Raw genomic sequence first — 26,509 nt, 5'->3', positions numbered from 1 at the left:
TTCCTTCAGGTTGATCATAGATGTAGCAAGTCTATATATTATATCCCAACTACAGGTGGTTAAGTTAACAAGTAAAGTTTATGACTCTTAAAATGGCACAAAATTTTGCAGGCAGGTGATAACTTCTACATAATTAAGTTAATTGAAATTCAGCCTGGTCTCCAGTATTGTTGTTAGCATACACACTATATAAATAAAATAGCTGGAAAGCAGATGTAGTGTTTGCAGCTCAAATTAATCAAAGTCAGATGCCATGATAACACAAATAAATGGTAGTGTAAGAGACACATGATGCTGAACAGTGACAAAAATAATCAAAAGTCCCCAGAGGAAAACTGGGTTAAAAACCAGACTCAGTACAAACAACTCAAAGTTCAAATTGACTTTACAAAAAAGTACAAGTTCCTCTGATTTTCTAATGGAAATAAAACAGAGTCATGACCACTGCAGAATATCCCTCCACTGAACTGACATGAAATATTTCAAAGTGTCACAGCCAATAATGTGAAAACTTCTATCATGGAAAAGCATGCAGCTGGATCATTGCTCAGACTAGCACATATCTTGCCTGTAGCAGTACTCCCTGAACAATGTGAAAGAATAAGACAGCCACTCTCCGAAGTCCTTGGGATTCACATATGACAGTAACACATAGCCTGACCTTGCTGTTCTGTGTGCCATCACACCTATCAGCGACCTGTCATAGGTGCAATCACCTGGTCCTCTGCCACAGCGCACACAAACCAAACACCATGTCTGACCACAGTTGATCACCGATATTCAGATATGACACATTGTGTCACAAGCCTCATACGATTAAAACACATACCAAGGAAACAACTCATGAGGGTATGTCTTAGACCTTCTGGTGATTGAAAGACCCAGATGAAATCTGTGATCATAAATCCGTTACAGCATCAATGATAAAAAAGTAATAAATGGGCTGTTAAGGAAAGCAGAAAAGTATTTCTTATTAGCAAATGTGATAGGAAACAGGATTCAAATTACCTGAGCAGTAAACATAGGAGATAAATATGTGGAGTATCAGTGCATATGTTTCAAGAATGCACCATGCCCACCAAGCTTGTGAGGTATTGGAAGCTGCACCATAGTTCAACATCCATATTACAAAGCAAAGGAGATTCTTCGCATGCTTAAATAAAGTGGAGACCTTACTGGCAGCAAAAACTGGCTGAAACCAGAATGCATGTACAAAGAATTGAATGAATGTAAAAGAAAAAATTAGCCTACCAATCTGGTCAAAAATCATGAATAGTTTGATATTATATGCAGTATTTTACAGACTACAAGACAAATTTTTCTCTTCAAAAATTTGCCTACAAAATTCAGGTGGTCTTACACTCAAAATTAATATATAAATGTACAGTATTTGATTTAAGATTCCCACCAGTCTTAAAAATGACCGTATATTCAGTGCAATAGGAAACCTATCTCAATTTGTCAACATTGGATTCAGCTGGCAGCAGCTGTTCACCTATGCGATGAACATGAACTAGATCGTGTATCAATTTGAAGTTCTATATTCACATATTTTACTGTTTGCATCACTTATCCTGCATAGTCTTTCACCGACTGTATCAGTACCCATTTGTATTGTTATACATCGTGAAATTTCGAACATTCATAAGTGCCGTGATAAACTAGTATTTCTATTGTCAATTGTAGGTTTAAAATAAATTATGCTCTTTAAAAATTTTTAAGGACAGTAGGCCTATCCTTGTTCAAAACAATCTTTCTGTAATTTTGTTGTCAAATTTCATGAGAAATAGCTAGTTTCAGAATTTTTGGACACTTTCAAAACTATATTTTTGTAAGTTAATGGTACAAGTGTTTTTTGATACATAATTTAATTCATAGCAAAGCAGCATTTGAGGAACACAGTTCAGCCAAAGTATATATTACTCTTGAATTTCATTGTATCAGTGCAAACAAACGTGCATTTTTGAAAATTTTTGAAAGCTACCATTGTCCTTTGCATAATCTACGAGCAACTGGGGTTTGTAATTTAGTTATTGTAGTAGATTTTCTAACTGACATTTTGTGTTACATTTAGTTTTGCCTTAAAGAAGAGTATCTCTACAAATCATCTGTATTTATTGTAAATTAACTCGATTTTTGAGTTTGCGAACACCTATAATTAACGTAAAAACGTTATAGGACACTAGTAATATCTACCACAAGTTTTTGTGCTGCCTTAATAGAAATCTTGTTTTGTGTATCTGCTTCAATTCCTATAGAGAATTAGGAACTTTTTAGCTCTATAGATTAAAAGCTAATCACCTGGTTTAATTTAAAGTCCTTTGTTCACTGCCTTGTAATACATTGCACCATCCAAAATGCAGCCCCACTGTGAATGCTGTTCCAAAACATGAGATGAGTTGGTTGACATTTATAAGCAGCTGTAAATCACCCTGACTACAGTCAAACGATTGACAGCTGTTCTCTTCTGCAGAAAGTACAGGATCTGTCATTAGCCATCCACTTGACTGCAAGTGGCATGTCAATGGCAGATCTAGGCATCCTGTACTGGATGGACGGGACCAGGGAGGACACAGGGTGTTGTACCCATCCCCCTAACCAATGAATTTGAGATGCTGTGTCACTGAAACTGAAACTGAGACAGTGGGAATCACTTAACATGTTTTGGGGAAACCTATTTTGTCTGGTGTCAGGAGGAGGCAAACGCAAAGGGGTAGGGGTCTATTAATCATCGGCAGTTCAAACATATCGGGAATGATGGTACCCCTTATGTAACTGGCAGCAAGGAACAGGAAAGGACACCAGGTGTACTCAGTGTGTAAATCTGGAGGCCTCATTCAACATGTTGATGAGGCTATTCCAGCAGCCACTGAGGCCAAAGGGTGCAATCAACTGCAGATTGTGGCACACATTGGTCTCCAGTGTCATTCTTGGTCATTCCAGTGAGTGACAGAGAAAGTTGAGAAGACCAGATTTTAGTGTTTCAACAAAGCTCACAATTTTCAGCATTCTCCCCAGAACTGATTATGGCCCTTTGGTTCTGAGTCAAGTGGAAGTACTGAACCAGAGATTTTGAAAGTTCTGTGACAACCTAGGATGTGACTTCTTGGACTTGTGCCATCATGGGATTGGGAACCGCAGTGTCCCACTAAATGGGTCTGGTGTGCACCACACATCAGAGGCTCTACTCAGGTAGCTGACTGTGTGTGGGGTGCACACAAGGGTTTTCAGATTCATCAACTCTCCATCCAGTCCAGATAATGATGACTGTAAGAAACCCAGAACTATCAATGAAAGATCAAAAGAAATGCCTCCCCAGGAGAGAGTATTAAAACCATAAACTGCCAAAGCATTCGTAACAAAGTGCCAGAGTTAGAAGCACTCATGAAAAGAAGTGAAGCTCACACAATACTAGGTCCAGAAAGTTGGTTGAAACCTGAAATTGATAACAGTGAGATTTTGGGGGAAAATTTAAGTGTATATTGAAAGGATAGGCAAATGAGAAATGGAAGTGGTGTATTTGTCACAGTAGACAAAATCACAAATCCACCAAAATCGAAATTTAAGTTGCATGTGAGATTGATTGGGCAAGACTCAGTATCAAGAGTGGGCATAAAATGATAATGGAATCCTTCTATTGCCCACCAGAATCTTCTCCAGATGTAACTGAAAACTTCAGAGGAAACCTAAGTTCACTTGTTCATAATTTCCCCAGTCACACTGTAATCATCGGTTTTGTTAGTGATGGGCATGATAAGACATCTTGTAAAACTTTACTAAATGCTTTCTTTGAAAACTGCCTAAAGCAGATAGTTATGAACCCCACTCATGATGGAAATATATTGGATCTAATGGTAACAAATAGACCTGACCTCTTTGAGGATGTCCACATGGAAACTGATATCAGTGGCCACAACACAGTTGTGGCAACAATGAGTACCAAAGTACAAAGGACAACTAAAACAAGCATAAAGATATATATGTTCAGTAAACTAGATAAAAAATCAATAATGTCTTATCTCAGTGAGGAACTTGAAACTCTCAGCATACGCCAGGAGCATGTAGAAGAACTCTGGGTGAAATTTAAAAGAATAGTTAACGTGTACTGGATAGAAAAATGTGTACCCAGTTGAACAGTTCAAGATGGGAAGGAACGTTCGTAGCATAGGAACATCTACAGAAATGGAGATTGCTGCATAATAGGTGTAAAACAAAGTGTAGGGCTATAGATAGAGAGATGCTGAATGAAACACATGTGGCTATCAAGAGAGCAATGCATGATGCCTTCAATGACTGCTGCAGCAGAATATTGTCAAATGATCTTTCACAGAATCAAAAGAAATTCTGGTTGCATGTAAGGGCTGTTAGTGGGACCAAAGTTAGTGTCCAGTACCTAGTGGATGAGATAGGAACTGAAATTGAAGATATCAAAGCAAAAGCTGAAAAGCTGAACTTCATTTTCAAACGTTTATTTACAAAGAAAACTCTAGGAGAATTATCCCAATTTAATTCTTGCACCATTGAAAAGATGAATAAAATAAGTATTAGTGATGGTGGTGTTGGGAAATAATTGAAATCATTAAAATTGAACAAAGTTCCATGGCCCAATGGAATCCCTGTCACATTCTATACTGAATTTGCAGCTGAGTTATCCCCTCTTCTAACTATAATCTACTGTAATCCCTCAAACAAAAAACCATGCCCAGTTCTTGAGAAAAGGCACAGATCACACCAGTCTACAAGAAGGATAGTAGAAGTGATCCACAAAACTACTGTCCAATATCCTTTATGTTGATTTGTTGTGGAATCTTAGAACATATTCTGAGCTCAAGAACATATTCTTGAAGAGAATGACCTCCTCAATGCCAACTAATGTGGTTGCATCATTTAAAACCCAACTCACACTTTTCTCACATGAGATACTGAAAGCTTTGGATCAACGTAACCAGATAGATGCAGTGTTTCTTGATTTCTGAAAAGCATTTGAGTGAGTACCACACCTACACTTATTGTCAAAAGTACGGTCGTATGGCATATCAAGTGAAATTTGTGACTGGATTGAGACTTTGTGGTAGGGACGATACAGCATGTAATTTTGGATGGAGAGTCATTGTCAGATGTAGAAGTAACTTTGGGTGTGCCCCGGGGAAGTGTGATGGGAGCCTTGCTGTTCATGTTGTATATTAATGACCTTGCAGACAATAGTAAAAACAAAATCAGACTTTTTGCAGTTATTTATAATATATATAAATATCTATAATGAAGTGCTATTTGAGATAAGCTGCATAAATATTCAGTCGGATCTTGATAAGATTTCAACATTGTGTGCAACTTGCTCTAAATGTCCAGAAATGTAAAATTGTGCACTTCATAAAATGAAAAAAACATAGTCTCCTATAACTATAATATCAGTGAGTCACTGTTGGAATTGGCCAACTTATACAAATATCTGGGTGTAACACTTGGTAGTGATATGAAATGGAATGATCACATAGATTCAGTCATGGATAAAGCAGGCGGTAGATTTTGGTTTACTGGTAGAATACTGGGGAAGGGCAATCAGTCTACTAAGGAGATTGCTTACAAATCACTTGTGTGACCCATCCTTGAATATTGCTCAAGTGTGTGGGTCTGGACTAACAGGGTTATTGAACATATACAGAGAAAAGCAGCATGAATGGTCACAGGTTTGTTTGATCCAGGGCAGACTGTCACAGAGACACTGAAGGAACTGAAATGTCAGACTCTTGAAGACAGATGTAAACTATCCCCAGAAAGTCTATTAACAAAGCTTCAAAAACTGGCTTTAAATGATTACTCTAGGGATAAACTACAACTCCCTATGTATCACTCACAAAGGGATGGTGAGGATATGATTAGAATAATTACTGCACACACAGAGGCATTCAAACAATCATTCTTCTTGCATTCCATAAGCAAATGGAATAGGAAGAAACTCTAATACCTGGTACAATGGAACATACCCAGTGCCATGCACCTCATGGTGGTTTGCAGATTATAAATGTAGCTGTAGATGCAAGAAAACTGTACTGCAGCACTAAATGCAATTCCAAAAAAGGACTACAGTGTCTATTTTAAAACACTTTTCAAATGATTTCAGCTGTGTATTGATTAATGAGGTAACTGTTGTGAATAAATATTGTAATCTGTGAACATAATCCATGATTTTTGTTTTTAAAAGCCACCATTTTAATGGAATTGGGACACAATGTGTATGTTGTACAGGAAATGATGCTTGATCTTAGTAGTGTAGGCCTGCCTTGGTACGTATAACAACAGAGCCTGGCATGAGAGCTCTGCCTGGCAGTTTTTACACCTCTATAGCCATCTCTGGCTGCATTTTTTTCCAATTTTAGTACATTTCTTAGAGTCTTTTGTGAAAGGTTTCAATGTTAATATTAACCAGAGTTACTGAATGCAGTTATGAAAATTACATGATTCCATTAAAAAAACCACACTTGTTTCAATATCTCAGTTAATACCAGAGTTCATAGCATCATCCATACAAAACATTACATAGTCCTCAGCATACTATCAATTGTGGAAAACCTCATATTGATATCAGGAATTGTTCACATAACAAAAGAGGTGTTATGTCTGATGTTACTCACCTTGCAGACAAAAGTTGATTGAAACTGCTCCAGACATTACTAAGTTAAGCTTTTATGTCATTCCCTTTTCACACCACTCCCACTGATGTTAAGACATTTGTACCCATCAGGAAACCTTCACAAGCATGAGCACAAAAACTCACCAATCATAACCAAATGAAAGGTATAGGAAAACATAGAAGGCAAACAAATATATTAGATGTTTATAGAATAGGTGCATATGAGGACCTGCATGTTTCATAAGGCATTGGCAAGCTGTCTTCTTTTTACCTCATAGTTGTACTTCACTGTGTGTGCACTACCATATAGCATGATAATATGACGGCATTTGTGAACAGCAGTTTTAATGTTTCAAGTTTATTTGTCTGTTCCCTTTGCATTTTACAAAGAGAAGCTGATGGCTGTGAGGGAGAGGCAGCAAGTGGTTGGGATAGAGATGTGGCACTGGTGAACTCACCCCAATGCAGGCTAGGGGTGTTGCATGTAGCACACACTGGGATTGAGGGGATGAGTGGGAGTGGGATTTGGGGGGGGGGGGGGGGGCAGAGTGGAGAGGAACAGGTAGAACAGAGAAAGGGAGAGACATTGGAGATGAGAGTGTAAGAGTAGAATGAATGAAGTGGGTGCTTAGGGACAGAAGTGGAGGTAGATGCAGGATTGGGCCATGGAAATTGAGATCATGGGGACTGCAGGATTGAATGACATGTGACAATGATAATTTCCATCTAAGTAATTCAGGGACATTGGTGTTGGGGAGTGGCAGGATCCAGATGGCATTGATTGTGAAGCAGGCATTTCAATTTAGCATTTTGCACTCAGCAAAGTGTTCCACCACTGGGCGTGCAATTGTGTTCTTGGCCACAGTTTGACAGTGGTCATTCATGTGGGTAGGTAGTCATCCCTATACAATGGCTAAGCAAAAATCACAGAAAATCTGAAAATGATTAGGAGGGTATGTGGAACATACGCAAACATACATCCATTTTTGTAATATGTATGGATTTCAAACTTGGTTCATGGTGCTAGTTGTTTACAATAAGCACCATCTCTCGGGCATTGCAATTTAGCATTTTGCACTCAGCAGAGTGTTCCACCACTGGGTGTGCAACTGTGTTCTTGGCCACAGTTTGACAGTGGTATTTCATGTGGGTAGGTAGTTGGTAGTCATCCCTATACAAACGGCTAAGCAAAAATCACAGAAAATCTGAAAATGATGAACATTCTGTCCACAGATCTTCCTCTTGTAAAATGGTCCAGCACCTCCAAATCCTTTGCTATGTGGGCTACAGCCTTACGGAAGACTCAAATGCAAGAAATGTCCTATGCACCCATCCAGCTCATCCAATTCCAACCCCATCACAGGCATATCCTGCCCTACTAGAGTCAGGGCCACTTGTGAAAGCACTCGTACTGCATATCAGAACTGCTATTCTCCTCTAGTTTATTGAAATTTTTGAACACAGGGATGTGAATACTGCTTAACACTAATTCTCATGTTTATTAAGTCAATTTCCAACTTTTCCAGGTTATAGATAACTGATACTTGTCTATGACATCAGATAAATTACATAAATGCTTAGTACAGAGTAACTGATGAAAACAGCACATGCATAGTGAAACAGGAGAAGCTGTGATTTATTTTAAAATACCTGGTTCCTTCCAATATATATGTATATATAGTAATTTACACATTGAATTAACAATCCATGTGTGTACCTTCAATTCATAGTGTCCAACAAGCACAATATTTCAGCAGTCAGTTGTGTTGACATCAGGTGTGCTGATGAACTGACCTCCTGAGGGCACATACCCAACTTATATCCTCTTCCCCTGTGAGCCTCTCCATACACTATCCACACCCAATGCAGCTGATGGCCGCCGAAGAGATGATTATGTCAGCATCTGTGGCTGACAAGACGCAGTGGTGTGATCCAATTGCAGCAATGTGGATACATGACACTGTTTGTCAACACAGTCAACAAGTCTATATATGCAAAAGTCAGATCTGGACTGTATGGTGACCTTGATCAAATTGTTGGCACTATTTCACTACAACCTGACAACACAATGCATTTTGTCCATGTACCACTAGAATTTCATGTTGCATCACTGTTTATAAGTATTTCCTTCCACCATGGCCACCAGCTCATTGTGTTTGCAGTGTCTTCTCAATCTGATCCAGTGCTGGTTCCAAAGCCTTGCTGAGGCTATAGTGACAGTCTCGGTTGATGAGACTGCACCTGGTACATATTCCAGTGGCATCTCTAATGATACTGCACCAGTGCTTATTAGTATACATTAATCAAGAGGGCCAATGATGTTTCTGGCATTGATTTTTTTATTGTGAGCACTGTTTGTCCAAACATGTGACACCATATTTGCATGAAATTTGGTATACTCCGGTCCTCCATAAGTATTGCCCACAAGAATTGTACTGCCCCATGTCCTTCAGCTTTGGAGTATGTTTCCAGTTAGCATGCCATTTCACTCCCAACACTGTGATGCCCCTTCATTTATACCACGGCATAGCTGTGGCTCTAGGAAACCCAGAACATGTACACTCTTTCAATGCATAACTCTTGTTGTGCAATGGTCACAGCATGAGATGACATGTGTACCTTACTTTCTGAAATCATTTATCAATTTTCTTAGCACCAACCATAATCTGTTGTTAGTATACTTCTATTAAAACCCCCAAAGCTCAGGGGTTGTAATATGTCAGAATGCTTGAGAGTTAAGGTTTGGGAGAGAGGGGTGACTCATGCAAAAGCATGCAGAGAAACATGGGCAAATGTGTAATTGCCTTTATTACATTGAATGTACACAACGGGCCTTCCACTGAACTTGGTGATGCACAGCATGCATGCATGGGTCAGCACCAGTGACAATGCTGGAATACGCAGCATCTGCATCCGGTTGCCCAGCAATGCAGACATAGCACTCCTACTCTCACCACGCCTAAGTGACCACTGTGTGCATTAGACACACCGATGGCCTGGAACATGGCTGACTGCTTCCTCAAGTGCAACTTATGGATCCCATGTAGAGTGCTGAAGGGAAGCAACTGACCACTGTGATTTTAGTGAGCCTTAGCAGCTCTGACTGTCCACCCAGAGCAGCTCGATTAGTGGCCACAGACAGCTCTACACTTAGAAGGCTGCGAGTTCATGCCCTAGCTCTGCCCCTGCGGATGGCTGTTTGCAGTCAGACATTATCACCCAGAAATTGGAGGCCATCAGTCCTCTTGTTATCAAACCAGTGCAGCTGCAAGGTGCAATGCACCCCACCACAGCTATGATGCAACTGTGCAGCAGAAGTTGGTGGTAGTTTCAGTGGGCTGGTTGGCACTATAAGGTCATCATGGGTGGCCTGCAACTTCACCAGTGATCATTCTCTCCAGTTCTAGACACAGACAGAATGATGACACAACTGCCTCCTCTGAGCCTCTAGGCTCACTTATTTATACGTATTTTCTCTACACCTCTGATGTATCTCTTCTGGAGGGGACAAGTGGAGTGCTCTTTAATAGTTAGAATGTCAGCTCTCCTCAGCCGGCTTTGGCCCCTACACACAAGTCACTATGCACTGTTGCAACTGCAACATATGGGTTCTTCACAGCAAGTCAGTGCCCAGTGCTGCCCTGATTACTTCACACTTGTACACTGCCGCTGGGTCTTGCCTCTCCACCTCCGAGTGGTGTTGTAAACCTGTCTCGCAGAATCATTTGTTAAATATCAGCACTGCCCATGCCTGCCATCTGGTGTTCCAAATCAGTCCCTTAACTACTGTCTTCCATCCATAACTGCACAATATTTACAACAATTCTCCAAATCCATGCCTGTAGATATTCATGGCACAGCATACCTCCTCCCTTCTGAGAAGATTCATCCTGAATCTTTAACATTGTACTCCACTTATCCATCTTAACTCTAATAATTTACTTATTGAGGTCAGTCTCCCTAATTCATGATACAGGACTACCACACGCACTTTACCTCTACCATGTACCCCATGTCATACCCTTATACACTAATCGAGGCCTTAAAACTAATTGCAGCCCTGACTAATGCTGGTCAAACATTCTACTGGTAATTGGTGTGTTGGCATGCCCACAGCCTGTGACCTCTTATGTCTTACCCCTGAAATACAGTGCGCAAAAGTGTGCTAGAAATATGCCACAACTGATGGCCAATATGCTCACCACTAACACTTTGTGCTCCTGTTCTTCCAGGAAATGGTGGATATGCTGTCCATCAAAATTCTCTCTACCTCAGACATTATTAATATGTCCAACAACTGCAAAAGCTTTGGATTGAATGTGCTATTTAAATATGTCAAATTTTGAATGGGTAATACCCTTAGAGATACTTCTGGCCAATACAACATATTCCACAACTACGTTATAACAGTTGAGCCTGTAAGCACAGCCAGAAGACCAAAATCCTTCCCAACTATCTCACAAGTTGTGCTATTAATGATCATTCTGCTTTCCTGAAGCTCAAGTTATTTTAGCCCACCAGTCTGCCTCATTCATAGCATTTCCATCATACAGTTTTCGGCATGAATATGGAGTATAATCAGCATTTACGCATCTTCTGGAAGTATGTTCATGCTTGCAGAAGTTCCTTCCCACAACTCATTCCATATGATTCCTACAGAAACAAACTTGGCCTCACATGTCTACATATCAGTCTGTACTCGGCCACCTGGACACATCACAAATTGTTCTATCACCTCCTTCCTCCTTCTGAGAATGCACAGTCCACAAACAACAAATATCCCTATGGCAATAAAAAAAATTCATATTCCCTGATATACTAAACCAAATAAAACCCTACAAATTACTATTATACAACTTACTTACGCTACCTTAACCCATACAGCATATCATGCATCTTACATTGCTCACCAATTCCAGGTTCCTTCTTTTTACTCTTTGTAAATTTCACCATCTGGTCAGCTACTGATGACTGTAGTATCCTTTTGACCAGTGAAGCCATTTCCACAACCTGGTATGGTCCCTGGTATTTTGTTAAAAATTTCTGCATTTTGCCCTTTGACTTATAGGGACCAGTGACCATTAACCACTACCTAACGCAATGTTATGTCAATTTAGACATGCATCTGTTCAGTTGTTCATGGCATTCTAACCCTCCACGTTTGGCTTTTGTACATTCCTCCAAACTTGTCTAAATCTCGTGGCAAACTTCCTCACCAACTCACCATCTTGTCCTAATTTAGGAATCAAAACATCAAAAGGAGATAGCGTTTTCCTCCTGTACACCAACTCAAATGGCAACAAGCCTGTCGCAATATGAACTTTTGAATTATACGCACACTGTATGTAAGGTAAAATAAGTGTCCCAATCATTGTGCCTAGAACCTACTTAGTAGCTCAACATCTTTACGACTGTCTTGTACATGTGTTCCAGTCTCTCATTGGTCTGCAGATGAAATGGGCTCGTCTGTAGCTTCTGCACACACAACACTTGTCATAGTTGTTTCATCAATTCCAAGACAAAATTTGTACTTATGGTCTCAGGCAACCTGGACTTTAATACCCAGTTGTTTACTAAGCTTGTGCTACAGTATTAGCCTGCTGGTCCAGCATCAGTACCATTGGAAAGAATGAAGAAAAATGATAAATTATCGTGAGAAAATACCTATTTCCTGCAGGTGCTTTGTTGAATAGGCCAAGGACATCCAACCTTACCATAGAAAATGAACTGGACACTCCTGGTCACCTTTGCAGCAGCACTTTCTGATGTGTAATGTCGACCCTCTGTGTGCAAGGCACACAGTCCTTAACATACTGTTCCATGTCACCCTTCCATTCCTCCACCAAAACTGCTCTGTTACATATCTGTCCATTTCACATTGCTCACCATGACCTGACAACATAAGGCTGCGAGCTTGAGGCGAAACTTCCTTCCAAACACCCTCTGGAACAACCACATGTGGTCCACACATCACTTTTCTACACAACAAACCCTCATGCATAATGAAATATGGCTGTGGCGTAAATGCCTGACACAACTTATCCCTTTCCTATGCCTGCTGCTACTTTTCAGTGCTCTTCTTTGGTGTACTTAACATCACCAACCCGCAGCTTAATGAATCTGCATTTGCATGTGATCTCCCTGGCTTAAGGATCACCTCATACTCAAATTCACTAAGCTTACCTGCCCTCCAAGTTAATCTACTAACTGGATCTTTCAAAGTGAACAATGATTTAAATGAAGCATGGTCTGTCATGACCTTAAACTTCCTACCATACAGATAACACTGAAAATATGTAATACCATATATGACCACCAACATCTCTTTTTCTGTTATTGAATAGCTACACTCCATTTTGTTTAACTGCCTTGAAGCATAAGCTATCGGATGTTCCTAACCATGTAACAACTGTCCCAAAACACAACCAATTGCCTAATTTGAAGCATCACATGAAAGGATAAACTCTGTCTCAAAATCTGGAAAAACCAATACTAGATCTGAAACTAAAATTTCTTTCATTTTTTCAAATGCCTCCCAACATTCCTGTGACCAATGGAATTTTGTCCCATTTTTCAGTAGCTTGTTGAAGGGTATGGCTATTACAGTACAGCAAGAAACCTTCACAAACCATCTATTATAATCACAGAGGCCAGTGAATGACTGTACCTGCTTACAATATTATGAAAGGAAAGTTGCTGCTTACCATATAGCGGAGATGCTGAGTCACAGATAGGCACTACAAAAAGACTCTCAGAATTAAAGCTTTGGCCTTTGTCAAAGCTTTGGCCTTTATCAACCTCCGCCAAAGTTATCGATACTAATGGGAATCGTCTATTCCCCATTAATGTCACTCACATGCACTAAACTCTTGCAGATAAAACAGTGTGAACTATCCAACAGCTGGACACTGTGGCCAAGCGGTTCTAGGCACTTCAGTCTGGAACCATGCTGCTGCTATGGTCACAGGTTCAAATCCTGCCTCGGGCATCAATGTGTGTGATATCCTTAGGTTAGTTAGGTTTAAGTAGTTTAGGTCTAGGAGACTGATGGCCTCACATGTTAAGTCCCACAGTGCTTAGAGCCGTTTGATTTGAACTATCCAACACTTCATTGTTTAAGAGTAGGTCAGTCACATATAATGTTTCCCTCTGCTAGTTGGTTTCCACTGAAACCCACACTAAATTTCCTGTACTTGTTGGTATTTTATCCTGCTGATTGTTCTTTACTGAAAATGTATGCAGTTTAGTTGGTCTCACCCCCATGAAAGGTGAACCTTGTGCCACTGTCTCGGTTGCAACTGTTTCCCCCAGTTGAAACAGAGTCTCACTGAGTGCCACTGTGCATTGCATAAGATCAATCTTAGCGTGATGTTTATTGAGAAAGTCTAGCCCAAGAAGCAATGAATACTCTTTGCCTAAGATGACAACATCTCCATGTATTCACTGCACTTAATTTTCCTGATCAAAAACTCCAGTGCTGCTGTACCCAATGATTCCACCGTTTATCACCAACACCACGTAACCTATATACTTTGGTGGCTCTGGTCTCCATTTTCTCATGAGGTCCAGACTGATAATGGACACATTCACACCTTTGTCCACTAAAAATCTCTGTTTACTGCCACCTACTAATCCCTCTAAGCTACATTCTGTCTGTGCATTAACTTATGCCGTATTATGGTTTACTGGGACTGCCTCTTGATGGTTGAAGCAGTCCCATTTGCATTTAATGGCTGCTTGCCTTGTCGGTGCTTTCCACCCTTCCCCCATCTAAACTCAAATTACCAGTGGTCCACTATGCCAAATGCATAGCACTCTGGTTGCTTACAGTGCTTCTGTACATGCTTCTCCTGACCACATTCATAAAATTTGACTTCAGAAATGAACACGCAGTGGCCCACTCTCTGCTTTGTCACCATGTCTACCTCCTTTATAAGTGTTGTGATCCTAAGAACTGACTCTTCTGGATTCTCCATCCATACCTTCTGTGACATTTCAAGAAGTATAACAAGCAAAAAGGCCGTTGCTCTATTTTCCAACTCCTGTAACAGCACCCTATTAGCTCCTGCATTCTGGGTCTGTACATATGTCTTTGCATTTAGTTTATGGATTCTATCCAAGAACGCTTCCACAGACTCATTGCACTGCATCGACATCTTACTTAATTTCTCCCCAAAAAATCGCTCACTGTTCTGCTTGTGGTACCTCTGACACAATCCAGTGGCCCACTCCTGGAATGCATGTTCTTTGCTCGATGTCTCATGGTAGACAACACATGCTTTGGCATCCTCTGACAAATGCATGTTAGCAACATATGAGTTAGCAACTTATGGGGTTACCATCCATGTACTTAATGAATGTTGTCACATCCTCCATTACCTTGCCCAAGAAGGGATTGACCAGTGTGACCACTACTGGGTCATATGAAACCGAAGGCACCCTTAGTTCAGACTTACTTTCCTGTTGTGACTGATCATGACCCTCCTTAAGAGCCTCTAACCACAATTAAGTTCAACACATCTCTCTTTCATGCTCTCAAATTTCTCTGTTAATGCTTGCACTTGCTGAGTTAAAGCTGCAACTGCATCTAAGGTAGTAGCACATGTTTCCACCATTTTGTGTCTCTACTTCCACCTTAATTCAACTGATATTTTTTAAAGACAAAACACGAACTCCCATTTAACCCTACAAAAAAACATAATCACAAATCAATTTCTCTAGTGAATCGTCACCCATCTACACTCAGTACAACTAACAGACAGATTACCAGTATGCCTACATACAGAACAAACATCTGCTACAGCTCTGGTAAACAGCAATCTGTGCCCAGACAAATTGCAAAATGAATACCTCAATGGCACTAAATTACCACATCCATCATTACCTCTAAAGAAAGATAAGTCCGCGGGTTCCTATGACTTTGCAAAAGTAACTCCAAACATCTTGAATCCTAGCTCACACAGCTAACTCTGACAATGACTGCAGACACCAAAAAAACATAAATAAAACTTAGACTCACCATACTACATTGTGCTGAGCTGGTACCTACGTCAAGTGCCACTGCCTCACTCACCACTCACCAAAACCAACTCTCCCCCCAGAACTTAGTGTTGGTCATGGACGGACACTTTCTAACACAACATTTTGTATTGGAAAGCAACACAACCACTTACTGATCCCAAATTATTGCAACCCCCCAAACTTAGGGGTTGTAATATGTCAGAACAACCAGGAGGTATAGTTTGGGAGAGAGGTGTGACTCATGCCGAAGCATGCAGAGAAACACCAGTAAGTGTGTCAGTGACTTTATTACTTTGAAGGTACACAGCGGGTCTTCTACTGAACTCAGAGATGGTGCCACACAGTGTGCATGAGTGGGTCAGCGCCAATTCCAGTGCCAGAATCTGCAGCATTGGCTTTCTGGTCATCCAGCCTTGCAGATGTAACACTCCTATTCATGCCACAGCTAAGTGGCCATCACATCCTTAAGCTGTGCCTGTTGCCCTTAACATGGCTGACTGCTCCCTCAAGTGCCACTTGTGGACCCCATGTAGAGTGCCAAAGGGAAGAAAGTGACCACCATCATTGTAGTGAGCCTTAGAAGCTCCAACCATCTACCCAGGGCAGCTCAGTCAGTGACCGCAGACATACAGGAAGGTCGTGAGTTCACTCCCTAAGCTTGCAGTCCAGTGGACGATGTCACCCAGAGAGTAGAGGCCAGCAGCCCTCTTGCTCCTCTTGCCGCCGTGGCTCCAAGGTGATGCAGCAGAGGTTGGAGGTACTTTCAGTGGGTTGGTTGGTCAACAATATCCATCATCAAAAGTTCATTGTGGTTGGCCTGCAACTTCAACAATCATCATTCTGTCCAGTTCTAGACATGGACAGAATGGTGACACAGCTGCCTCCTTTGAGCCTCCACACTCAGTTATTTATATGTCTTTTTCCTATATGGAGGGGAAATGTGGAGTGCTCTTTAATAATTACAATGTCAGTTTTCCTTGGTCCACTTCAGCTCCTACACACAGGTTGCTAGGCACTGTTGTAACAGCAATGTATGGATTCTTCACAGCATGTCAGTGTCTTGTGCTACCCTGATTACTTCACACTTGTGTGCAGTGCCCGCTGGGCCATGCCTTCCCACCTGCGGGCGATGTCACAAACCTGCTTCGCAGAAACGTTTGCTAAATATCAACATTGCCCACACCTGCCACCCGATGTGCCAATCAGTCCCTTAACTACTACCTTCCAGCCATAGCTGCACAAAATTTACAAGTGTTCCCCAAATCACAAAGAAGTAATCTGCTGCTTCTGACTGCTAATGTACAACCTTGACTCATTCCTCTTTCTTGATGGCTCTCCTTTATGGTGGGATTTACAGAACACAGTGTATGAATTAACACATTGACTGTCAACACATAGTGGTGGATGTTTCACTGCCAGGTCAAGGCAGCCACAGCACCAGGTGTGAGGCTTTGTTGTGGCTGCCGGTGGACAAATGGTGTCAAGTGTAAGGTTCTGCTGTAGCTGGCCATGGCCTTGTGGCAGTCAATATAGTAATGAAAATTAATTAAAGATTGAAATCTAGCTTCCATATTCTGAGTAGAACCTTTATCACTCAATTGAGCCACAATGCATAGCTTGACAAGTTTACTGGATGACTGTTATTTGTTTCTGTTGGTCACAATCTTATTCAGTCAGTTAAAAATGAGTTAATAGAGTATAGCTTCAGTAGTTGGTGAGGAAGTTGATCACTTCTTTCCCAGCATAGTTTCTAGACTTTAATTTTCACTTTCGTTTAGAGTTTTTAAATATAATTTTAACTGAAAAAGTATTATACTTATTTTAAGTTTCATCATTTAAAAAAAGTCTGTTATATTTTTCAGGAGCAAATGTACATACAATAGAAACAACTCATGGAAAGACATTCACTTTAAAAGAGATTGAAGATGCGTTAGAAAAGTATAAGCCACAGATATTTTTCATAGTGCAAGCAGAGAGTACAACTGGAGTTTTTCAAGATGTGCAGCATATTGGACCACTGTGTCATAAGTATGTATTTGCTAAACAATTTTTTTTTCTTCTAATGTGTGAAATGCATCATATTTAAACTAAGAAAAGTACAGCACTACTTTATTATCAGTATTACTGCTGTACAATAGCTGTATTGTTCTCACTGCTGACTGTAGCTCTTATGAATGTATTTCACTGATTTTTCTTTGTTTGTATTTTTAAAAAATTAGATAAATAGAATCATTAACAGTTGAAGTTCTTGAATAATTCAGTTCTGAAAAAAAGAGTGAGTTTTATTTCAAAGCAAACAGTTATGATAATTTGCCTCTTGGTTAGTATAAAAAATTTAGTTTTGACAAAGAGTGAGTTTTATTTTTGAAGCAAACCGTTATGATAATTTGCCGCTTGGTTAGTCTGAATTGTATCACAGAAATTTTCTTTGACTTAAACTATAAAGGCACATCATAGTTTACTGGTATATCTTACACTAATGTCCAAAAATAGACTGAGCACAAGCATTAGACATTACTGCCATGAGCATGGCAGTATCTTCCAGATATAACTGCTGCTTCAGTTTCATTCCCAGCCAATAAATGATGTTAAATTTGGCGCTATAGGGCTCATTCATAACCTTTGATCTTCTTACCAATGGAAAAATAAATTTCAAATTTCTTTGTGAAAGGTTGGATCAAAATAAACTTTTCAAAATTATGAAAGAAGGGAAGAAGACAGAAAATCAGGGTTTAATACAATGTTAATGTCTGAGTCATTGGAGACAGATTACAAGCTTTAATTGGAAAAGAATGTGGAAGGAAGTCAAAAGTGCAGTTTCTCTTGGTATAGATGTACTAATTACTGAAAATTAAGGAACCTCAAATCTGGATGGCCAGATAGGATTTGAGCATTTTTATTCCTGAATGTAATTTCAGTTCCTTAACTGCCATGTCACTTTCATTATTATTCTCCTGGTGCTATATTATAACAGCTATTGTATTATATGAAACTATATTAAAGATCCAATTAATTGTCTCTATTATCTCATATATATTCACCCATTACTGAATGGCTCTGAACTAAATTGGAATCCACTGAATACTGGCAGCGCACAGTGACAATTGAATATTCAGATGTAAAGAAGGACAATAAATTACAGATGTCTCTGACTGACTGCTGTCCTCCTTTAGATTTCAATGGCCATCATTTCAAGAAAATAACATCAAAAATTCAAAGACTGCTTTGTGAAAAACTCAGTTGCAAGATATGTTCCAAGTAGTGCACCAGATCCCATGCTATCAGCATGAGGTACACCAGCTCTCACAGCAGTAACAGCTCAATTTTGTGCATTGTGATTAGGATACATTTTTATGTGCTTCTGATTGGAAGTAAGCAGCAAATAGTAACTGTGTGTTTGTAGTGCTTTTAATCTCGAAATTTGTTTTTGCATTTACTATATTTCTAGGATCTCACGTATTAGACATGCAATGTATTTCAGTGCAGCTATTAGCACAACTGTTGTTGATTGTTTCATACAGCAACCAGAGGTATCATTTAGTAGTTCCTCATGTGCCTAGGGATTCTGGCCATCATGAGGTCATGAAGAAGTTGACTACTGTTCATGGACAGCTAGAAGCTGGCTTCATAATAGTACTGCCTACTGCACCAGTAATGGAGTAGCAGTGCAGTTTCCCAATGCAGAAACACCCGGTCTGGCATTGTGTGGTCAACTGATGATGGCTGGAAAGAAGTTCTCAGGTGTGTAGCCTTTTCATGAGGAAGGCTGTACGTAGGTGATTGCCAGAAGTCTCTAGCAAATAGGCTTCAGACATTGCTTGCTGTTGATAATGAGAAAGAGCTAATGAGCTTTGTCTCTCCTGTTTATGTAGTGGTCTTTCTTCTATGATGGTCAGCATACCCACAGAGGAGGAGGAAAGGGCTGCTAGTGGTTGTCAGTCCCAATGCTGGGCATTCGATAGCTCCCCTTAGTGAAATACCATCACAGGAGAAAATCAGACCAAATATGCACTCACTGTGTATTCCAGGAGAAATTGTCCACCAATTGGAAGATGCCATGAGTGACAGTCGTGCTGCGTTATGAGTGACAGTCGTGGTGTGTTGGAGTAGTACAGACCTGCCTCATCGACCTGCTTTGCAGGATAGCTTATCCACCATCCCCCCCCCCCCCCCCACACACACACACACACATGCACACACAAAAAAAAAAAAAAAAAAAAACCACTCGGTTTGCAAGTTTGAGATGGATAGAAGAGGAAATGGACAGAGACGGGGTAAAAGAGGATGAACAAGGAACATGGAGAAAGGGGCAAGAGGGGTTCAACAGAGAGAGTGGGGGTGGGGGCAGGAGTGGATGAACAGAGATAAGGGAAAAGGAGGACAGGGACAGGGAGAGAGACAGCAGGAGATGGATAGAGATAATGGATCAGGAGGAGATCAACAGAGAGAGAGGGGGAGGAGGAGATGGGCAATGGGAGAGGGGAGTGGAGATGGACAGAGGGAGATGCAGGAGGAAGAGATGGGTCAGAGAAGGGAGGCAAGAAGGAGATGTACAGAGGGGAGAGAATTTGCTGACAGAGAGATGAGGTTAGGAGGATACAGTTAGTAGGAGATGGTCAGAGAGAGGAGGAAATGGAGATGGGCAGAGTGCGAGGAGAAGGAGATGGTTCAGGCAGAGAAGTAAATGTGAGCAATACATATGTCATATGTACACAGGTGAAGTCACAGGGAAAAGGCTAGTGTATGAAGTATATAAAGCAGGCTATATGTATGTATGTAAGTATATATGTCCTGGATCTCCTCTCAAACTCCTGGATTGATTTCAACCATATTTGGTACACAAGCAAAATTCACAAGTATCAGCACTGTGGCTTTTATAATCTCCTGGCTCCAATTGGAGCAGAAATACTGGCAGAAATGTGTTTTTAGCTCCTGCTAAATATGCTGTTCTGCATTACAGCTCAGCATCTTGTTGGAAGTAAAATCACTAAGCTTTATCAATCTGCTTTCCAGGGCAGCCTAAACATCAGTGGCATGAAATTGTTGACCAGCCCATGGCGTGTAGGCTGCCCTGCACAGGAAGTGTGTTGTGTGGAGTAGTATCAGCGAGTTTCAGCCATCTGTTTTGCAGGTGTTATATTTGTGGGTGGATGTGGCTGGGGAAGTTTGAGATGGATAGAGGAGAAACTGGACACAGAGAGGTAGGCTGGAGGCAGTGGACAGAGGGAGGGGGAACAGGAGTGGATGGACAGAGAGAGAAGAGGGAGGGAGGGACAGGAAGAGGGGGCAGGAGGAGGGCAAAGAGTGGAAGATGAGGAAGAGATGGATAGGAATTGGAGGAGGAGTGCATAAGTGAGTAGAGGGTGAAGGAGGAGATGAATAGGGTAAGATGGGAATGAGGAGGTGTGAAGAGGGAGGGGTAGGAGGAAATGGATAGAGAGAGGGAACAAAAGGACATGCACAGAGAGACTATGGCAGGAGGATGCAGACAGAGACAGGGGAAGGATAAGATGGACAGAGAGAGCAGGAGGAGGAGGAGGAGGAGGAGGAAAAGATGTGCAGAGAGAGATGGGGGAGGAGGAGTAGATGGACAGAAAGGGGAAGGAAGAGGAATCAAACATTGAGAAATGAGGAGAATTGGATGGATTCAGACAGAGGAGCAGGAAGGGATAGGCTGAGAGAGTGTGATATAGAGGAGATGAGCAGAGAAGAGTGGAGGAGGCAATGGGTAGAGAGATGTGGATGAAAATAGTGGACAGAAGGGGGCCAAGTAGAAGGTGGGCACGCAGCAGGGGAGAAAGAGATTGGTGAGACAGGGGGCAAGGAGGATATGGACAGAGGAGGGAGAAGGGAACTAACAGAGAGAGGGGAAGGAGGAGATGGGCAAATTGGGGGGAACGGGTGGAAGAGATGGACCAAGAGTAGAGGGAGAAGAAGACGTGTACAGTATGTGTGTTGAACACATATGCAGGTGTAGCTACTGGGGAGAGACTAGTATATATGTATCAAGCTGGCTATGTATCATACAGGGTGTTCAATTTAACTCAAGACATTGAAATATCTCGAAAACTACACATTGAATCAAAATAAGCTATAATTCAGTTTTTTCCCCTCTCAGAGAGGGACATCCAAAGATACTACACTCAGCCCACCAACCCACCCCATGTGTGGGTGCAATTTTGAAACATTTGATGGGAATCCCCATTTTTTATTGCATACTATGATTCCACGGTAAAATCTATGTATGTTTTGTCTTAAGAATTTTCTTCATTTCACCACAGATGGTGCTGTAATTGGAGGAATAAAAATGAATACACAATTGTAAATTACGACATGCTACTCAATGAGCCTCAAATATCCAGTAGCACAGAGGACCCCATCTCCATGCTGCGTGGGTAGGACAGGCAAGTATTTCATAACTTCTAATTAGAAAACCCATTTGCAATGTTATATTCCTCCGACATATTGAACAGGGAGTGCTCTATGCACCATCGTGCCTGTGTAGTGAACTATGATGTATTATAACAGGCAGTACATTGTAACTCGAGTTTGCGTATCGTGCAGACACAGAAAAGATAATGGCTCTAAATATTACAATACTGGCACAGTGTTTATTGCATTCACATCTACTTATCATTTGCAGAACAGACATCCAAGTGGACGATGAATGTTGCAATCACAGAATAAAAAATTGAAATGATTCTGATGTACAGAGAATGTAGGAGAAATGTTGAGCATATTGTTGCCTTGTGCACTGAGTATTTTCTAGAGAATGCTCTCTCTCATTTGTTCTTTTGCAATGTTGTGAATGCCTTTATGTCTGATGACAGCATACAGACCAGCTAAAGGAAATGAAGCAAACGTGTAACAGGATAAACTAATGAAATAGCTGTAGTAGCGGCAGTGTTCCACAACCCACAGATAAGCGCTCAGCTTGTACCAACTACACCATGTGTCACTGCATCAAGAACTTCATGGCATTGATTTCCATAACCAGGTAGTGTTTTGTGAATGGGCCCATCAACAAATGCACAAACAACCCACACTTTCTTTGTGGAGGTATTATTTTCCAATGAGTCTCTACTCAAAAAACATGGTAGCATTAACCGGCATAACATGCATTACTGGAGTGTAAACAGTCCCCACTGGATATGGCAAGCTGACCATCAACATTCTTGGTTGGTTAACATATGGTGTGGTATCACGGGGAACAAGTTCATTGGTTCATATTTTATCAGAAGCATGCTGAATGGGCACAAATATCAAATGTTTCTGGAACAGGAACTACTGGTATGACTGCAGGATGTTGGCCTGGACATTCAACAGTTTGGCTTCAGCAAGACAGTTGCCCAGAGCATTACACAATTGAAGCACGGGAGGTATTAGACTATGTTTGCACTGGTCGGTGGATAGGCAGAAGCGGCCCTATTATTTGACCCACTAGGTTGCTGGATCTGACATCACCATAGTTCTGTCTGTGGGAATAGTTAAAAGATAAGGTCTACTAGCAAGTGCCAACACCATGAAGACATGGTCAACCCCACCAGAAACACTTGTGCTGACATTTGCATAGATATGCTTCCATTCTGTGTATGGTCTTTTGAAAAGCAGATCACTAATTGTACAGAAGTTGGTGGCACTATGTTTGAACACTTACTCTAATTGGAAAAGTAGAGTTGCAGTTGCTTCGAGCCATGGCCACAGTGATGCATTGAGTAATCCCTTATTCGATATATTGGAGTAATACAATGTTGCAAATGGGGTTTCTGTCCTACCCTTACAGTGTGGAGGTGGGATCCCATGTGCCAATGGGGTTTCTGTCCTACCCTTACAGTGTGGAGGTGGGATCCCATGTGCCAATGGATACTCAATGGCTATTGAGTGGCATGAGGTAAATTATGATTGTGTACCCACTTCTGCTCCTCCAATTACTGCACCATCTGTGGCGAAATGAATCAAATGCTTCAGACAAAACATATGTAGATTTTGCCGCAGAATTGTAATCTGCAATAAAAAATTGGAGTTCCCATTGAAGATTTCAATGTTGCTCCCCCACCACCCATGTATGGGGTGGGGGTTGAGTGTAGTATCATTGGATGTCCCCCACTGAGACAAAATAATTGGAATTATAACTTTTTTTGATGGGCAAACATATTTTTTCAGCCCCTGTCAAACAGGATGCCCTGCATGACAGTTGTGTTGCATGGGAGTAGTATAACCTGCTCATCGATGTGCTTTAGAGGGCAGCCTAAATGTTAGGAGCAGGAAATGGTTGTCCTGCTCTTGACAAGCAGGCTGCCCTGCACTACAGGTGTGTTGCTTTGGAGTATATCAGCCTGCTTTCATCAATCTACTTTGCAGGGATTTCACTTACAGATGGGCACAGTTGGGAGACACTTGAGATGGATAGAGGACAGGATGGGCGGAGTGAGGTGGGTCCAGAAGGGGATGGACAGAGAGAGGGGGCAAGAGGAGAAGGGCAGAGGTGGGGAAGGAGGATATGGTCAGAGAAATGGGCTGAGTGTGGGGAGGAGGATTTCGACCAAGAGTAGGGGGAGGAGGATATCTGTGCAATATATGTGTTGAACACATGTCCGGGCAAATCTGCAGAGAAAAGGCTAGTAATTATATGTATTTACCAATTAATAGATTCTAACACCTTAGTCACAGTATCATGTAAAGACAGCCTAAACTTGATGGTATGGAAACAACCTGATCATATGGTAACAGCAGGTGGTGACTTTAATCTGCCCAATATCCACTGCTAAAGCTACATGTATGTTATCAGCAGCAAGGGCAAACAGACTTGTAAAGTAATAATGGAAATGTTGTCTCACAACTGTCTCAGACAACTAGTCCAACAGCCCATACCAACAAAAAAAATTTAGACCTCCCAGTTATAAACAGACCCAATCTTTACACAATTTTCAGCAGTAAAAAGAGGGATTTGTGACCATTATGCTATTACTGGAACAACGGTTTCCAAAGACCAAAACATTATGACAGTTTGGGAGGATATTCATGTTCGGTCAGAGCAACAGAATGTCACTGTCAACTTACACAAAGGATGATCAGAGAACATTTAAGTGAACATCTGACAACCTCAGGACAACTGTGGCTACAGCTGGAGGTACATCCCAAGTAAAGTAATAAAAAACCCATCATGGTTCAATAACATCATTCAGAGAATATTATGACAACTACTGCATGAAAGCGAGGAAGATTAGAGTGTAATGTCCTGCTGACCACATGTCATCAGAGATGGGGCACAAGCTCAGATTAGGAAAGGTCCTAAAGGAAATCAGCTGCGTCCTTTCAAAGAAACCATCCTGGCATTTGCCTTAAGCAATTTAGGGAAATCTCAGGAAACCTAAATCCGGATGGCCAGACAGGGATTTGAACTGTTGTCCTCTCAAATGAAAGTCCAATGTGGTAAACACTGTGAAACTTCATGGGAACTGATGGGAAAAAGTTAATAGTAACTCATTTAACCATAAGAAGACCCATGCATGAAGTCTGCAGGACTTTTCAGTCAGAGCCTGTGAAAAGATTTATCATTTAATCCAAGGAAGTTCTGATCATGTGTAAAATGAGTGGACAGGTCCAAATCTTCCACTCAATCTCTCTAGTGTTGAAACAAAAAACAGCAGACAGAAAGCAGAAATACTAAAGCCAGTAGTGAAAAATGTATCCACACATGAGGATGCTACCACATCGATATTTGACCACTGCTTAGCCACATAAATTACAGATCCTGGTATCAGCATTCCCAGTTTTGAAAAACAATTCAGACTACTCAAAGCAAACAAGGCACCAGGCTATAAGAGAGTTCCATTTGGAACTTACATTAAATATGCTGTGGAATTAGAATCTGTCCCAGCTTACGTTTATGGCAAATCTCTTGCACATTGAATAGTCTCAGATGAATGGAAAAGAATACTCCTGTCTACAGAGAGCATAAAAGATTGGATGCACAAAATTGCATGTGTCTGGAGCAGGATCCTCAAGCATATTCTAAGACTAAACATTACAATGTTCCTGGATGAAAACAATCTTATCTCATGGAACTAGCACTGACTCAAGAAAAACTTGCTTTAGTCACTTATGCCATCTTGTAAGCAACAGACGCAGATGAACACATTTACAAAATGCATTCAGGGCTGCACCACATTGTTGACTACTAACCAAGATATAATTATATGGAGTATCTTGCCAAATATATGATTTGCTCAATGACTATTTGATTGATAGAATCCCGTATGTTGTTCTGGAGAATGAATATTCTACAGAAATGAAAGTAACAAAGGGTGTGCCCCAATAAATAATAAACAGTTCATGTGATAGGATCAGCAGCACTATAAGAGTAGTTTCTATCAATGCTGTTGTCTAGCAGTGTATCATTGTTGGATCATCACAAGGTAAATGTGAAGAGACTTGGCCAAAATTTCTGGTTTTGTAATGAATGGCAGTTCTCTTTAAGTATGGATGGATGTAAGGTAACACTTGTAACAAAGAGGACAAGTGTGATAGTATCTGATTAAAAGATAACTGATGAATATCTGGAACATGTCACATTGAATAAGTATTCATGTTAAATCAGTGTTACAAAAGGTGAATGTAAGACTTAGATTTGGAAAGATTCCGAGAGGGAAAATGCAGTGCATCTCTACCAGAAATCATATACAAGTTGTTAGGCTATGGCCATATGAGCATTTTTATTATTGTTGTTGTTATTATTATTACCAAAAATGCATCTTGCACTGGAATTCACATTGACAACGTATACTGTTGTTTGCTGAATGACGCTGGCTACACAATGCGTTTTCACTGCATTCCCACAGATTGCTGCACTTACAA

At 40.8% G+C, this 26,509-nt stretch overlaps 1 protein-coding gene across 1 annotated transcript in view; it reads left to right on the top strand.

The window, feature by feature from the left end:
* The window catches only part of LOC124771069 (alanine--glyoxylate aminotransferase-like), a 123,580-nt gene that overhangs the window by 51,938 nt on the left and 45,133 nt on the right, over nt 1–26,509 (top strand). The window contains exon 3 of the mRNA XM_047249284.1: nt 17,515–17,680. Coding sequence (XP_047105240.1) covers nt 17,515–17,680 — 166 coding nt within the window. The remainder of the gene's footprint in view (nt 1–17,514; nt 17,681–26,509) is intronic.

Source organism: Schistocerca piceifrons, unplaced genomic scaffold, assembly GCF_021461385.2.
Source record: "Schistocerca piceifrons isolate TAMUIC-IGC-003096 unplaced genomic scaffold, iqSchPice1.1 HiC_scaffold_887, whole genome shotgun sequence".
NCBI classification, from domain to species: Eukaryota; Metazoa; Arthropoda; class Insecta; order Orthoptera; family Acrididae; genus Schistocerca; species Schistocerca piceifrons.
The sequence above is the reverse complement of the archived record's forward strand: the minus strand, read 5'-3'. Positions and strand labels throughout refer to the sequence as shown.